Source organism: Chionomys nivalis, chromosome 23 (genome assembly GCF_950005125.1).
Source record: "Chionomys nivalis chromosome 23, mChiNiv1.1, whole genome shotgun sequence".
NCBI classification, from domain to species: domain Eukaryota; kingdom Metazoa; phylum Chordata; class Mammalia; order Rodentia; family Cricetidae; genus Chionomys; species Chionomys nivalis.
The window spans coordinates 13,466,200-13,482,275 of NC_080108.1; the positions used below are offsets into that span (position 1 = coordinate 13,466,200).

Consider the following 16,076-nt stretch of genomic DNA (forward strand, 5'->3'; position numbering starts at 1 on the left):
GTAACTTTCAATATGGCTGTTTGGGGTTCAGTCCATCACAGAGGCTGGACCTTCTTGCCACCACATAGGCCTTAAAATGTCATCTTGAGGGGCTGGAGAGATGGCTCAGAGGTTAAGAGCATTGCCTGCTCTTCCAAAGGTCCTGAGTTCAAATCCTAGCAACCACATGGTGGCTCACAACCATCTGTAATGGGGTCTGTTGCCCTCTTCTGGCCTGCAAGCATAAGAATATTGTATACATAATAAATAAATATTTTTTAAAAAGTCATCTTGAGTGCTTCTTTCTTCAGCTGATCCGTGCTACACCCCGACATTGTATCTCTCCCAATCATGAACCAAAAAAAACCTTAAAAATTTGCTAGGCAGGGTGGTGGTGCGCACCTTTAATTCCAGCACTTGGGAGGCAGAGGCAAGCGGATCTCTATGAGCTAGTTCCAGGACAGGCTCTAAAACTACAGCAAAACCCTGGGGGGGGGGGGATAGAAAAGAAAAACCACAGAGAAAGAGAGAGAGAGAAAGGTAATAGGTAGATAATCTCTGAGTTCAAGGTCAGTCTGATCTATACGTAGAGAGTTCCAAGTTAGCCAGAGAAACTGAGACCAGTCTCAAAAGAAAAACAAAACACAAAACGATCAGAAAAATTAAAAATACGGCACTCAATATCCTTATTTAAATAAGTTTCATGTAACTTGTTTAAGCTCCTTACCCATTTTTGTCAGTTGATAATACAATGTAACAATGAAATTGCAAGTTTAACATCTAATATCTATGAAACTATATATCATATAGTTTAACCACATTGTTAAAAATTACTGCATTGGCTCTGTGTGAGTGCATGTGAGGCTTGGCGCATGTGTGGAGGTCAAAGGGCAGTTCTGAGGAGTCAGTTCTCTTCCTCCACCATGTGGATCCTGGGTATAGAATTCAGGTTGTGAGCCTTGGCAACAGCCCCAAACATCAACTACATTCTCTTTATTGGATATTTACTGATATGCTATAGTACCAATATAATCTGAAGAAAGGAGAAATATTTTGGCCGGTTGTGGTGGCCTGGGATCCCAGCATTCAGGAAGCTGAGTTGGAGGCTTCCTGTGAATTTGAGGCCAGAACACATTCACAGATAGCCAGGGTCGGAAAAACAAAACAAAAGATGCCCGTACCATCAGGCCTGGCAACAACCTAAGCGGTTCATGTGTACATGTGTGTTCTTGTGTGTGTAGGCACGCATGTGTGTGTGTGTGTGTGTGTGTATGTATGCATACCTGTGGAGGCCCAGAGGACAACCTCAGGTGCTGTTGCTCAGATGCTTGTTTAAAGAATGAGAGGTTTATTTTTACCATTTTAAACTCCTGTTTATCTCCATGTTATGTGCATCTGTGTATGTGTCTGTGCGTGTGAGTGCAGACACCCACAGAGTCCAGAAGAGGATGTCAGAGCCTTGGGAGCTGGAGTTACAGCTGATAGTGAGCTACTTGACGTGGGTGCTAAGAACTGAATGCAGGTCCTGTGGAAGAGCAGTCAGTGCTCCTAAGCACTGAGCCATCTTTCCCGTCCCCCTCCCCTTCTTGAGATTAAGATCACTCCTACTGACTTGGAACTTGTCAAGCAGGCTGTATTGATCGGCAAGTGAGCACCAGGCCTTTTTTTTTTTTTTTAAATAGCAATCTTTCTATTATGAAGCCCTGGCTGTCCTAGAACTCATTATGTAGACCAGGATGACCTCAAACTCACAGAGATCCGCCTACCCCTGCCCCACCCCCAAATTCATTTTTTTTTAATTTTTAATGATTTATTTAACTTTATTTTATGTGCATTCGTGTGAAGGTGTCAGACCTTGTGGAACTGCATTTTCAGACAGTTGGGAGCTGCCATGTGGGTGCTGGGAATTGAACCTGGGTCCTCTGGAAGAGCAGTCAGTGCTCTTAACCGCTGAGCCATCTCTCCAGCGCCTCCCCCCCCCCCGCCCCCCAATTCGTTTTTAAAGCTTCCCAACTAAATAGCTCACTTACCTTTTTTGGACCCAAAGGATTTTGAGCTCATCTTGAGGATCTTCGAGGTACATAAGAAATGAACAGCCGGGTGGTGGTGGCGCACGCCTTTAATCCCAGCACTTGGGAGGCAGAGGCAGGCGGATCTCTGTGAGTTCAAGACCAGCCTGGTCTACAAGAGCTAGTTCCAGGACAGACTCCAAAACCACAGAGAAACCCTGTCTCGAAAAACCAAAAAAAAAAGAAATGAACAATGCCAGCCTGGTCTACAAGAGCTAGTTCTGGGACGGGCACCAAAGCTACAGAGAAACCCTGTCTCAAAAAAACAAACAAACAAACAAACAAAAAAAAAAAGAAATGAACAATGAAGACTAGAGAGATGGCTCAGCAGTTAAGAGCAATGGCTGCTCTTCCAGAGGTCTTGGGTTCAATTCCCAGCAACCACATGCTGACTCACAACTATCTATGATGATATCTGGCGCCCTCTTCTGGTCAGCAGGCATACACGCAGACAGAACACTGTATACATTAAAAAAAAAAAAAAGAAATGGACAAAAGCTCATACCCACTTAATTTGATTTTAGGTTGAATTTAACATTGATAAGCTTATGTGAAGGATTCTATGAGCCAGAATTTAGATTGAGACCATAACTAACATGGGTAAGTCATTCTAGTACACATACTGTTATAGAAGTTGGAGTACCTGCTCTAGTGGGGTTTCTATGTATTTTTTGTTTTTTCTTTTTTTTTCTGTTTAAACAAAAAAGACTTTCATTTTAACATAGTAAAATTACATATAGCAAAACAGTTATCAAGCAAGAATTACAGTTACAATATTTATATCTATTTTATCTTTTATCATAACTAAGGAAAACTACAACTATGTATCCATTCTTCAACTCCATCAAAGACTCCAGAAGGATATAATATTACCTAAGCAAACAAGAAATCCAAAACTCTAGAAATGACAAAGACATCTCGTTGCCTGTACAGTCACCCAAAGTTCCTCTGTACCGTTGGGGCATCCATCTTTGGCCTTCAGGACCATAGTATCCAGCAGACTTTTCCATGAAGCAGGAAATTTCAAAGACAGTTCAGTCACTTTCTGCTGTGTCCTGCAGAATGTCTCACAGACTCTTTCATGAATCAAGAACCCGAAAGAACATCTCACCTTTAGGCAAGTTCAGCAGTCCTCTCTCTGCGGGTTCTCTGTGTCCAGTTTATGCAACAGTCCAGGCAAGAGCAGTTTCTTGCCCAAATGACTAACCAACTCCATAAGGAGCCTCTTGGATGCCCATCTTCCTCTTGAAGTAGATTGGTGCTGCCAGGAGTAGATGTGTCTCATTGTCATGAAAAACCCAGGAAAGATCTTAACCTGCGTCTGTCTGGAGTGGGAGAATCATGCCGACTCTCTTTTTTGTTTTGTTTTTTTGTTTTTTTTTTTTTGGTTTTTCGAGACAGGGTTTCTCTGTAGCTTTGGTGCTCTCTTTTTTGTTTTTTCGAGACTGGGTTTTTGTTCTCAGGGTAGCTTTGAAGACCAGGCTGGCTTCGAACTCACAGAGATCCGCCTGCCTCTGCCTCCCAAGTGCTGGGATTAAAGGTATGCACCACCACCACCTGGCCTGTATTTTCTTTCTTTTTTTTTTTTTAAATATTTATTTATTTATTATATATACAATATTCTGTCTGTGTGTCTGTCTGCAGGCCAGAAGAGGGCATCAGATCTCATTACAGATGGTTGTGAGCCACCATGTGGTTGCTGGGAATTGAACTCAGGACCTTTGGAAGAACAGGCAGTGCTCTTAACCACTGAGCCATCTCTCCAGCTCCCTGTATTTTCTTTCATAGACCTTCCTAACTTGGAAATACCAAAACGTTCACTTTTCATCTCAGTAAATATGAGGTTTCAAACAGTAGTTGGAGATATTCTCTCTCTCTCTTTAAATTCAGTACTGATAGGTGGCCAGTCACCCCTGGGAATTTAGCATGAACAAGACACCAATGAGTTCTTTTTCATTCTCACGCCTGCTATATTGTGATATAATTTAAATACTGAGCAGTTCACCAAATGCGTGCAATTCAATGGTTTTCGATCGTATCCACAGAGCCTTACAACTGTCACCCATCAAAAGAAACACCATGGCAATGATGTCACTTCTTATGCCCACCCCCGTGAAAACTTGCGGGTCAAACAAACAGTTCCCATCCAGGTGTCAGGAGACAAAGCAAATTACTGTATGGAAGGGTCAAGATTGAGGAGGTTCTTCCTGGCCACCTCCACCGGTGCCCTCATGATATTACGGAAAATTCATTCTCTCTCTCGTGTCCCTCGAGTGTGTGTGTCTGTGTGTGTGCACTCGAGGCTTTAAAGATCGCACAGCTTCCGGCAGCGTACCCAAGCACGCTCACCCCGAGAACAGTCAGGCAACACGTCCCGGGCCACACCCAGGACCCGGCAGTACGCAGGAAGACGGCTGGCCTCGCGGTGGAGCGCCGCGGCTTCCGATTGGCCAGGCGTACGCAACGGCCCGCCTTCCGCAGGCTGCGGGCCTATCTAACCCAGGGTCATCGCCTTCACGAGCAGCCTCGAGCAGCCTCGGGCTGAGCCCGGAAAGCGGGCTTCGGCGGGTTCTCGGCTGCAGAAGGTCAGCTCGGGAGATCCTCCCGTGGCCAGACCAGGCCCCCGGGCCGTTCTCAGGGCTCGCGAGTCTTTCTTTGTCCGAGCTTTGCAGCGAGGGGGCGGGGCCGCGTTTGCTCCCGCCCCGGAAGCGGAAGTGCAGGCGTCTGGGGGGTCCTGTCCACCGTGAGTCCGGCCCGTGTGGCAGCGGTTCCTCCCTCTGATTCTGCCGCTTCCTCTTGGCTGCCGGTTGTCGCGTTCTCCATCTCACCATGCTGTCTCTAGATTTCCTAGATGATGTGCGGCGGATGAACAAGAGACAGGTGAGACTAGCCGCTGTCTTTGCTCGGGTTCCTCTGGTCCTTTTGCCGTTGCGGGGGCTCTGCGGACCTCTGGGCCGGGTTTGAGGGCCTGCGTGGGTCGGTCGCGTGTATGGATCATTCCTTTTTGTGCAGTCTGTAGCTAAGACCTCTTTGACCCCATTCATAGCACCAGATTCAGACGACTGAGAGGGAAGGTGCGCCTTCGCCATCCCTCCCCAGAAGGCTGGGGAGTAAGTGGAAAATGTCCATGGGATTGGGGTTGCTTATGGTTTTGGACACTGTAAGGCGACAGACTTAACCGTTTCTGGTGGAGCTCTGGGGAGGGCCATTGCAGGTCCCACAAAAGCCGTCTGTTGCTCTAAGTTCATAGTCACCCTTCCCTTCCAGCTGGACCTCAGTGGACTCCATCCACTTTAACTTGGGTCTCTCTGAGCTCGGAGTTGAAGCAATTCTACCACTCGTGTGCCAGTTCCTTTAGCAGGAAGGTGACAGCCCCCTGAATCTTTGATGACAACGACAGTGGCACAGAAATCTTGAAACTAAGGTCTCCTGGTTTTGTCATTAAACCTTACTCTATCTTAATCTTCTAGCGCATGTGCTAAAAGGCACTGAGAACACGATCGTTTCAAAAGTTTTCGTCCTTTTGTCTTCTGACCCAGGTGTGTCAGGGGATTGCTTTTGTTAGCCATTGGCCATTTTCCCCACCTCTCTTTATTTAGCTCTTGGTGTTAGGAATTGTCTCGGCGTGACTATTAAAGATTTGCCTTTCGGACTGGGGCATTTGTTTTGCACTGTTTATAATTACCACATAGGAAGGTAGGTGCATCTCTCCTTAGACATACCTACACAGCTGTGAGATCAGGTCACTGGAACCGCTTCAGGGAACAGCTGTCACTTAGCTGCATTTTGCAGGAGCTCCTATTTAGTGTTGGGGGTCGACCCCAGGGCCTTGCGCAGGTCCATCACAGGCTCCCACAGTCTTGAAAGACCTTATTTGTATTACTTTATTTTGCGACACAGTCTTGATATGGAGCGCAGGTTAGTTGTATGTCACCACATGGCCTTACTGACTAGAGTGACTGTCTACCTATCTGTCTATTGTGACAAAGTCTCTCTCTATATGTAGCTCTTGTTGCCTGGAACTCACTCTGTATCCTTGAGCTGGCCTTGAATTTGGAATCCTGCCTTTGCATCTTGAGTGCTGCACTACGATGTCAGGCCAAATAACTTTTTTCCCCCTTCAAATATAGTCCTGAGTGTCATGCCTGGGGCTTTTTGCAAATGATGTCTAGGAAATCAGTCTATCATTGAGCTATAGCTCCATCTGGATTTTTTTTTTTTTTTCAGCGAGATAGGGTCTCACTGTGCAGACCAAGCTGTCTTGCAATCCAGAGATCCATCTGCCTCTGCCTCCCAAGTGCTGGGATTGAAGACATATGCCACCATGCCTGACTGGGTGATCCGAGCTTCCACCCACCTTATTCCATTTCCAAAAGAATAATTTTGTGTATGTGTGTTGCAGGGTGTCATACCCAGGACCTTTCAGGTTCTTTTTCCTTTCCATTCATCTTTTCTTTCTTTTTTTTTTTTTTACTTTTTATTTTTTTCCATTATATTTATTGAGCTCTACATTTTTCTCTGCTCCCCTCCCTGACTCTCCTCTCCTCCCTTCAACCTTCCCCCAAGGTCCCTATGTTCCCAATTTACTCAGGAGATCTTGTCTTTTTATACTTTCTACTTCCCATGTAGATTAGATCTATGTAAGTCTCTCTTAGTGTCCGCATTGTTGTCTAAGTTCTCGGGGATTGTGGTTTGTAGGCTGGCTTTTCTTTGCTTTATGTTTAAAAACCACCTGTGAGTGAGTACATGTGATAATTGTCTTTCTGTGTCTGGGTTATCTCATTCAAAATAATGTTTTCTAGTTCCATCCATTTTCCTGAAAAATTTAAGGTGTCATTATTTTTTTCTGCTGTGTAGTACTCCGTTGTGTAAATGTACCACTTTTTTTTTTTTTAAAATCCACTCTTCAATCGAGGGGCATTTAGGTTGTTTCCAGGTTCTGGCTATGACAAACAAAGCTGCTATGAACATAGTTGAGCACATGTCCTTGTGGCACAATTGAGCATCCTTTGGATATATACCTAAAAGTGGTATTATTGGGTCTTGAGGAAGGTTGTTTTCTTTTTTTTTTTTTTTTGGTTTTTCGAGACAGGGTTTCTCTGTAGCTTTGGAGCCTGTCCTGGAACTCCCTTTGTAGACCAGGCTGGCCTCGAACTCACAGAGATCCGCCTGCCTCTGCCTCCCGAGTGCTGGGATTAAAGGCGTGCGCCACCACCGCCCGGCAGGAAGGTTGTTTTCTAATTTTCTGAGAAATTGCCACACTGACATCTAAAGGGGTTGTACCAGCTTGCATTCCCACCAGCAATGCAGAAGTGTTCCCTTTTCCCCACAACCTCTCCAGCATAAGTTGTCATCAGTGTTTTTGATCTTGGCCATTCTTACAGGTGTAAGATGGAATCTCAGAGTTGTTGTGATTTGCGTTTCTCTGATAACTAAGGATGTTGAACATTTCCTTAAGTGTCTTTCAGCCATTTTAGATTCCTCTGTTGAAAGTTCTCTGTTTAGGCCAGGTGATGGTGGCGCACGCCTTTAATCCCAGCACTTGGGAGGCAGAGGCAGGCGGATCTCTGTGAGCTCGAGACCAGCCTGGTCTACAGAGCTAGTTCCAGGAAAGGCTCCAAAGCCACAGAGAAACCCTGTCTCGAAAAACCAAAAAAAAAAAAACAAAAAAAACAAAGAAAGAAAAAAGAAAGTTCTCTGTTTAGGTCTGTACTCCATTCTTATTTATTTATTTAATCTATTTATTTATTTTTGGATTACGTGGTCTTTTGGTGTCCAATTTCTTGAGTTCTTTATATATTTTGGAGATCAGACCTCTGTCTGATGTGGGGTTAGTGAAGATCTTTTCCTGTTCTGTAGGCTGTCATTTTGTTTTGTTGACCATGTCGTTTGCTTTACAGAAGCTTTTCAGTTTCAGGAGGTCCCATTTATTAATTGTTTCTCTCAGTGTCTGTGCTGCTGGAGTTCTATTTAGGAAGTGGTTCCCTGTGCCAATGCGTTCAAGTGTACTTCCCACTTTCTCTTCTGTAAGGTTCAATGGGGCTGAAGTAAGAGGGCTGATCCCTGGGAGAGGGCAGTTCTCCTCCTCCCAGCAGCTCTTTGTCTAAGGGTGGAACCTCCGAACTTTCTTCCTCCCACCGAAGCATGGCCATCATTCTGGTCTTTGTCGTGGAGCTATTTCTAGGAGAGTGTTTCACAAGCAGACCTCCCAGTATGCTGGCTCCTACAGTCTTTCCGTCCCCTTTTCTGTGACGTTCTCTGAGCCGCAGATACAGGAGCTGTGATGCAGATGCATCCGTTGGGGCTGGGCTTCCCAATATCTGCTGATCTCTACGCTGTGCCCAGTTGCGGTTTTCTGTGATGTCTCCATTTGCTGTAAGAGAGGCTTCTTTGAAGAGAGGTGGTAGCTGTGCTTTTGGCTTGTGCACAGAACCACCTTACTCTTTGAAACGGGTCTTTTCACTGAATGTGGGATTTGCCCTTTTATCTAGAAAGGCAGGTCAGTGAGTCCCCAGGATCCATTCGTCTCTGTTTCCCCGGTCCTGGGGTCACAGGCAAGCACTGCTGTGTCTACCTTTCCTGTGGTTGTTGGGAGTCTCAGCATAGCACTCAGATCTTACTTACCCACTGAGTCATCTCCTTATCCCTCTGAGTTTTGTTGTTATTGTTGTTGGGTTTTTGTTTTTTATTTATTTTGAGACATAGGCTCACTCTGTAGCCTGGGTTAGTCTGCAACTCACTATGTAGCCCAGGCTGGCCTGACATTTAAGTTATTTCTCTGTCAGAAACTTCTCAAAGACTGGGAGCACCAAGTGAGGCCATCACACGTGGCTTGCACTTTTCATTCTTTACAATGTAGGCTCCTTATGTAGTGCAGGCTAGCCTCACACAGTGTCCCATTTTAGTGTCTCATGTGCCATTATAAGCATGAGCCATCACACCCAGCAGATTTAAACATTTTTTTATTTTGTTGTTATTTTGTTGTTGTCATTCCTGCCCCCAACCAAGGACCGAACCCAAATTTAAACATTTTATAAGTATTAAGCTTAAAAGCTGGGCACGGTGGTGGCATGTATCTTTAGTCCCTGAATTCAGGAGACAGAGGCAGGTGAATATATGAGTTCAAGGACTGCCTGGTCTTTAAAGGGATTCTAGGACAGCCAAGGCTACACAGAGAGATATAAATTATTTAAGTATATAATTTATAATAAATAATATAAATTAAGCTGGAGCCTAGGGAGATGCTCAGTAGTAAATTGCTTGCTGTGCAAGCATAAGCACCTAAGTTTGGATCTCTAACACCTATGTAAACAGCAGGGCATGCCAACATGTGCCTGTGACCTCAGTGATGGGGGTGGACACAGGTGGACCCCACAGACATGTGCCTGTGACCTCAGTGATGGGGGCTGAACAGGTGGACCCCACAGACATGTGCCTGTTACCTCAGTGATGGGGGTGGACACAGGTGGACCCCACAGACATGCGCCTGTGACCTCAGTGATGGGGGTGGACACGGGTGGACCCCATAGACATGCTGGCCAGATAATCGAGCTGAAATGACAAACTCTAAGTTTGGTGAGAGATGCTCAAAAATTAAGACCGAGAGCAACTGAAGAAGATTCCCAGTGTTGACCTCTGTCCTCCTCATATGCCCACATGGGTGACTGTGTCTGCACACCTGCATATACCACACAGAATCACACTTCTGCAGCATGGAACAAAGTTAAGACAAAGTATTAAACTTTGTTAAACCCTCCCATGCACCTCTCTTTGCGTCTTTCAAATTCATGGTCCCCTTTTCTTGGCTTGTTATACATACAAGTAAGAGTGTATATTAGGCGGATCTGCCTGTCTCTGCCTTCCAAGTGCTGGGATTAAAGGTGTGCGGCACCATCACTTGGGCTGTTTGAGAACTTTGATTATTCAACAAACTTGATGGGTTTTGTTTTTTTTTTTTTTTTTTTGATTTTTCGAGACAGGGTTTCTCCGTAGCTTTTGGTTCCTGTCCTGGAGCTAGCTCTTGTAGACCAGGCTGGCCTCGAACTCACAGAGATCCACTTGCCTCTGCCTCCCGAGTACTGGGATTAAAGGCATGCGCCACCACCGCCCGGCTTGATGGGGTTTTTATAGAATGTTCATAAGTTTGAGAGTTCTCTATGTGTCTGTCTGAGACAGGGTCTCACCTTGTAGCTCAGACTGGCTTGGAATTCCCTATGTAGAACAGGCTTGGTGATTCTTGGTGACTCTCCTGTCTCTCTTTCCCAAAGGCTAGGCTTATAGACATGAACCCCATGCTTGGCCTTGTTTGAGATTTCTTAGTGACTCAGGGACGTTGGCCAGGATTTGACTTGATCCGTGTCTGAGCCCTGATAGCATCAGTCTGACTCATCAGAGTTGCTTAACTCCCCATAAGGCCATCTTCTCTCTTGGGACTTCTTAAAAATTGACTTTGAGTTACGTGTGTGAGTGTTCTGCCTGAATGAGTGTATGAGCATTGCGTGGTTGTCTTTTGGATTCCTTGAAATTATATTTTGTTTTGTTTTGTTTTAAAAATAGGCTCTCCTGGGACCCAGATTGGTTACAAACTCTGTAGCCGAGGCTGGCCTTAGGTTCCTGATCCTCCTGCCTCCATCTCCCAAGTGCTGCTTGCTCCATTTGCTCTGAGGCTACTCTTCTTTGGGTTTTAATTATCTGTCTGTTTCTACCTAAGACAGGATGTCTCTCCTTGGCCTTGGCTGGCCTTGAACTCACAGAGATCTGCCTCGTGAACACTGCTATTAAAGGAGAGTGCCACAGGGCCTTCTTTCTTTCTCTGTGTAGCCCTGGCTCTCCAGGAACTCATTCTGTAGACCAAGCTGGCCTCAAACTCAGCGATCCCCCTGCCTCTGCCTTCCGAGTGCAGGGATTAAAGGTGTGCGCCATCACTGCCTGGCCACAGCTGGGATTCTTAAGCATCCAGGAACCAGTGTCTGTCATTTGAAATGGGAAATCTAGAGTATTAGCACTTACAGGCTTCTTTTGCTACTGTTCTTCAATATTTTACAACTTTCTACCGTTCTCTCTGTGAACTGGAAATCATTCATTCCCATAAGCAGACGTGACTATGGAGGAAGAAGAGCAGTGTGGGTCTTCCTAAGTAGGGTTGTGTTCTGACTTCAGGGAGAACAGAGTTCAAACACAGGGATTTACAGAGACAGAAGCCACCTGGAAACAGTCTTCAACAGGTTTCATTCCTGTGGTTGTGATAGAATGCCCTGACTGAAAGGCCTTGCAGGAGAGGAAAGCCTTTATTTGCCTTATAGTTCCAGGTTACTGCTCCTCATAGAGGGGAAGTCAAGGCAAGAACTGAAGCAGCTAATTGCACCACACCCATAGTCAAGAGCAGAGAGAATCAAATGTACCCGTATTGCCTGCTTGCTCACTCTGAGCCAGCCCCCTCTACTCTTCTACAGCCCGGGATCCCCTGCCCAGGGAATGGTGCTGCCCCTGATGGTTTCCGCCAATTAACAATCAAGATAGTCCCCACAGACACTCCCACATGGCAGTTTGGTCTAGATAGCCCTTCAGTTGAGACTCCCTTTTTGGGTGACTTCGGGTGTGGAAAGTTGATAAGTAAAGCTAACCATCACACATATATTAGCCGGCACAATGTGGTTAGTGAAAAGTTATTAATAACAAACATTACATGAAAGATTTATTATAAAGATACCTTTCATATTGTGGGAGAAGCTACAGAAGTTAGAGAATAGAATTGTCATTACTGGGCTCCGTGGCCACACCTGTAATCTCATTACTCTGCAGCAGGAGGATTACCATGTTCAAGGCCAACCTGGGCTTTATAATGAGACTCTCTCAGGAGAGAGTTGTCACCACCCAGCTCCTCTGAACCTCTCTGGTACGTGTTGGTGGGAAAGTCCACACTTCCCATGGACCTGAGTCTGCATGTGGCTGCTGGAGTAGGGCCCCAGAGGAGAGCAGGTGAGACCCATGGAAGGCTATTGCTTTTGTAATCTGCTAGCCAGAAGTAGACCTAGAGCTGCAGAAAGCAAGGGCAGACTGGATTCTGGCAGTGTCCTCACTCGCTGTGACCACTGTGACCTTCAGACATGATCACAGCTTCCCCTCACCTTCCAGAACATTGGCCGACTGCCCTCATTGGGCAGATTAACTCAGAACCATGCAACAAAGGGGACTTAGGGGGACTGTTGATTTACCCAAACTAACAGAGTACAAAGCTGCTGTAGCCTGCCCTTTGTCACCTTGGCATCTGGCCGCACCTGTTTTGATCATAGCTCTCACAGAAAGGTGAAAACTGTTATGGTTCTAATAGAATGTAACCTTTGTTTCTCTATTGATCACGTGGTCGTAGCTGTTTTCTTCTGCTCTGGGCAAGAATCTAAACTGGCCATAGTCCCTTTCCTGATGGGGTGCCTCAGACCTTTGCTACTGAAGGACTAGGTTATGGGAACCTGAGAGTTCTCAGGATCAGTCACCAATCAGTAGCAACTCAGTTCCTTGCATATTGATTCAGTGGCATGAGGAGCCCATAGTACACAGCTTTCTTAGCTTCTAGTTGAAGTTCCAGTTGTACTCTCTCACATAGAAAGAAGACCCACCTACATCAATTCTACCTGTCTCTTTTGGGAATTAAAGCCTTTGAGTTAGCAGATGCTATAGAGTTTTGAGCATAGGAATCACTGTCAAGTTATATCATAAGTATCTTTTAAAAAATTTTAATTACATTTATTTATGCTCCCCACCCCATTCTCTCTGTGTGTACACACTTGGAGGTCAGCACTCGCCTACCATTTGGGTTCCTGGGGTTGAACTCAGGTCATCAGGTTTGGAAGCAAACGCCTTTCCATGTTGAGACATCTTATTGGCCACTGGACTAGTGAATTCTAGCTACAGAATGTGTTGGTTGCTGTTTCAGTACATGTAACTCCCTGGAGAATATTGAACATTACTCCGACTCCACCATACTGAGTGCCATATAGCTGGTGTCTCACTTCCCAAGTACTGAAAACAATGATGACTTCTTGACAACATAAACCTTTACAGCTAAAAAAATTGCCTTTTGCCGAGCGGTGGTGGCGCCCGCCTTTAATCCCAGCACTCAGGAGACAGAGGCAGGCGGATCTGTGAGTTCGAGACCAGCCTGGTCTACAAGAGCTAGTTCCAGGACAGGCTCCAAAACCACAGAGAAACCCTGTCTCGAAAAACCAAAAAAAAAAAAAAAAATTGCCTCTTATATTGCTTTTTGTAGGTACATCCTATACATTTTGTTGTTGTATTTTTATTTTCATATAGTTTTAAATGCTTTCTCTTATGGGGGGAGAGCGTGCTGGTGAAATGACTGAATGGCTAACGTGCATGCTAGGCAAACAGGAGGATTCCTCGTACACAGCAATGGTGAATGCTGGATAAATGTAGCAATGGGTTTGTAGTCTTGGAAGGTGGAGACCCAAGGACATTGCCTCAGCAACTGGCTATAGAGTGGCCTTGTCGGCGAGCTCTGCGTTTGATTGGGAGACACTGCCTCAAAGAATAAGGTGGAAGAGCAGTTGAGGAAGATTCCTGTAGTTGGGGGTAAGTTTGAACTTACGATCCTCTTGCTTCCACCTCCCCAGTGCTGGGCGGGCATTATCATACCCACTTCATGTGTAGCTGTGCATCTAACCTAGGAGCGGGCTAGGCAAGTAAGTACTCTACCAACTGAGCCCAGCCTTAGGTAATTTTTGAGATAGGGTCTCACTATATATCCATGCTGGCCTGGAGTCTCCCAAATGCTAAGGTTACAGACATGCTCCACCTTGCCTAGACTAAAAAGAGGTTAAAAATTCTCTTTTTTTTTTCTTTTCTTTTTTTTTTTTTTAATTTGAGATGGTTTCAGGCAGCCCTGCAACTGGCAGTCGCCACCCCCTTGGCTGCTGCTCACTGCAAGGGTGACAGGTTGTGGCTGCTCAGTGTTTTCATTGGGTTAATAATGTTCATTTATAGTTTGACCTTGAAAAATGAGGAACGTACTGTTCTGGTCACTTCTTAGAAAGGGTGATTCAGTTCTGTGGTTGTCATTGTGCACATGCCACAGTTTCTCACCAATAGCTTGATGTGGCCAAATGGAATGAGGTTGGGTAACTTATCCTGCCAGTATCAGACAGATAAAAACACTTTTTAGTTAATAATTTATGCCCATAAGTATTAACATGTAGGTGTAAAGAAGCTGTAAGTAGAAGCTGTACATGTGACTTTAACTAAAGTCTCTTGGCAGGAAGAGAAGAAAGACAAGAAAGTAAGAGCATCTGACACTTTGCTCAGATAGGACATTGCTTTAGCACGGTGTGTTTCTCTCTAGTTCTCCCAGAACTTACTAATCTTTTTTAAGGAACTAGACACACACACACACACACACACACACACACACACACACACACACACACGAGACTGACCTCTCTGTGCGCTGACTAGTCTTATCTGTCAGCTTGATAGAGTCTAGAATTACCTGAGGGTATGCCTGTGGGGTTACCTTGATTGCATTCATTGATGTGGAAAAACCCGTTTTAATTATGGGTGGGACCAGCCCTAGCCAGAGGATCATAGTCTACATAAAATGGAGAAAGCCAGCTGAATATTAGCAAGCATTTTTTTCTCTCTAACTGCTTCCTGGCTGTGGCTGGAATATGATCAGGCTCCTTTAAGCTCCTGGTCTTGACTCCCCTCCGTGATGGACTGTCCCTTTGGATTGTGAGCACTAATAAACCTTTTCTACTTTAAAGTGCTTTTGTCATTATTTTATCACAGAATTCGAAAAAGGAACTAAAATATTCTACTAAAAATAAAGGTGATGTGTTACATGCAGTGGGTCCTTTGTTTGTCCCAGCTGCCCGGCTAGCTTACACCCAATATAACCACACAGAAACTGTATTCATTAAAACACTGCTTGGAGGCCGGGCGGTGGTGGCGCACGCCTTTAATCCCAGCACTTGGGAGGCAGAGGCAGGCGGATCTCTGTGAGTTCGAGACCAGCCTGGTGTACAAGAGCTAGTTCCAGGACAGGTTCCAAAACTACAGAGAAACCCTGTCTCGAAAAACTTAAAAAAAAAACAAAAAACACTGCTTGGCCCATTAGCTCTAGTTTCTTATTGGCCAATTCTTAGATCTTAATTTAACACATTTCTATTAATCTGTATCACCATGTGACTGTGGCTTACTGGCAAGATTCTCACCAGCGTTCGTCTCAGGCAAATCCATGGCATCTCTCATTCTGCCCTTCTTCCCAGCATTCAGTTCTGTCTTCTCCACCTACCTAAGTTCTGCCCTATCAGGCCCAAAGCAGTTTCTTCATTCATTAACCAATGAAAGCAATACATGAACAGAAGAACCTCCTACAGCAGTGATGATCTTGATTAGCTGAGTCTCAGAGTAAATATCCAGTCGTCAGTGTGATGCCCTGTGTCTAAGGAAAGGGGGACCAGTGGGAAAGTAACTGTAAACAAAGATTCCTTTTTTATTTTCCAGCCACCCAGACCCGATAATCACACGAAAACTATATCAGCTACAACACTGTTTGACCAATAGCTCAGGCATATTCCTAGCCAGCTCTTATATCTTAAATTAACCCATTTTTTATTAATCTGTGTATTATCACAAGTCTGATTTATACCGGTATGGTTCTGGTGTCTTTCTCCTTTGGCAGCTACATGGTATCTGTTTTACTCCGTCTTCTTTCTCCTTTCATTCAGTTTAGTTTTCCCACCTATGCATATTTTGCCCTGCTATAGGCTAAAGCAGCTTCTTTATTAACCAGTGGCAATAAAACATATTTACAGCATTCAGACAGGAACCCCACATCAAGTCACTTCTTATAGAAACATCTTTATTATATTTTTAATATTTATTTATTCATTATGTATACAATATTCTGTCTGTGTATATGCCTGCAGGCCAGAAGACGGCACCAGACCTCATTACAGATGGTTGTGAGCCACCATGTGGTTGCTGGGAATTGAACTCAGGACCTTTGGAAGA

General features: G+C 45.0%; 1 protein-coding gene across 1 annotated transcript in view; it reads left to right on the forward strand.

Annotated features, from left to right (window-relative positions):
* The first annotated feature begins 4,553 nt into the window (after window positions 1-4,553).
* Sec11a (SEC11 homolog A, signal peptidase complex subunit) overlaps window positions 4,554-16,076 on the forward strand; it is a 36,162-nt gene continuing 24,639 nt past the window's right edge. Inside the window, exon 1 of the mRNA XM_057756342.1 lies at window positions 4,554-4,928. Coding sequence (XP_057612325.1) covers window positions 4,878-4,928 — 51 coding nt within the window. The 5' untranslated portion in view covers window positions 4,554-4,877. The remainder of the gene's footprint in view (window positions 4,929-16,076) is intronic.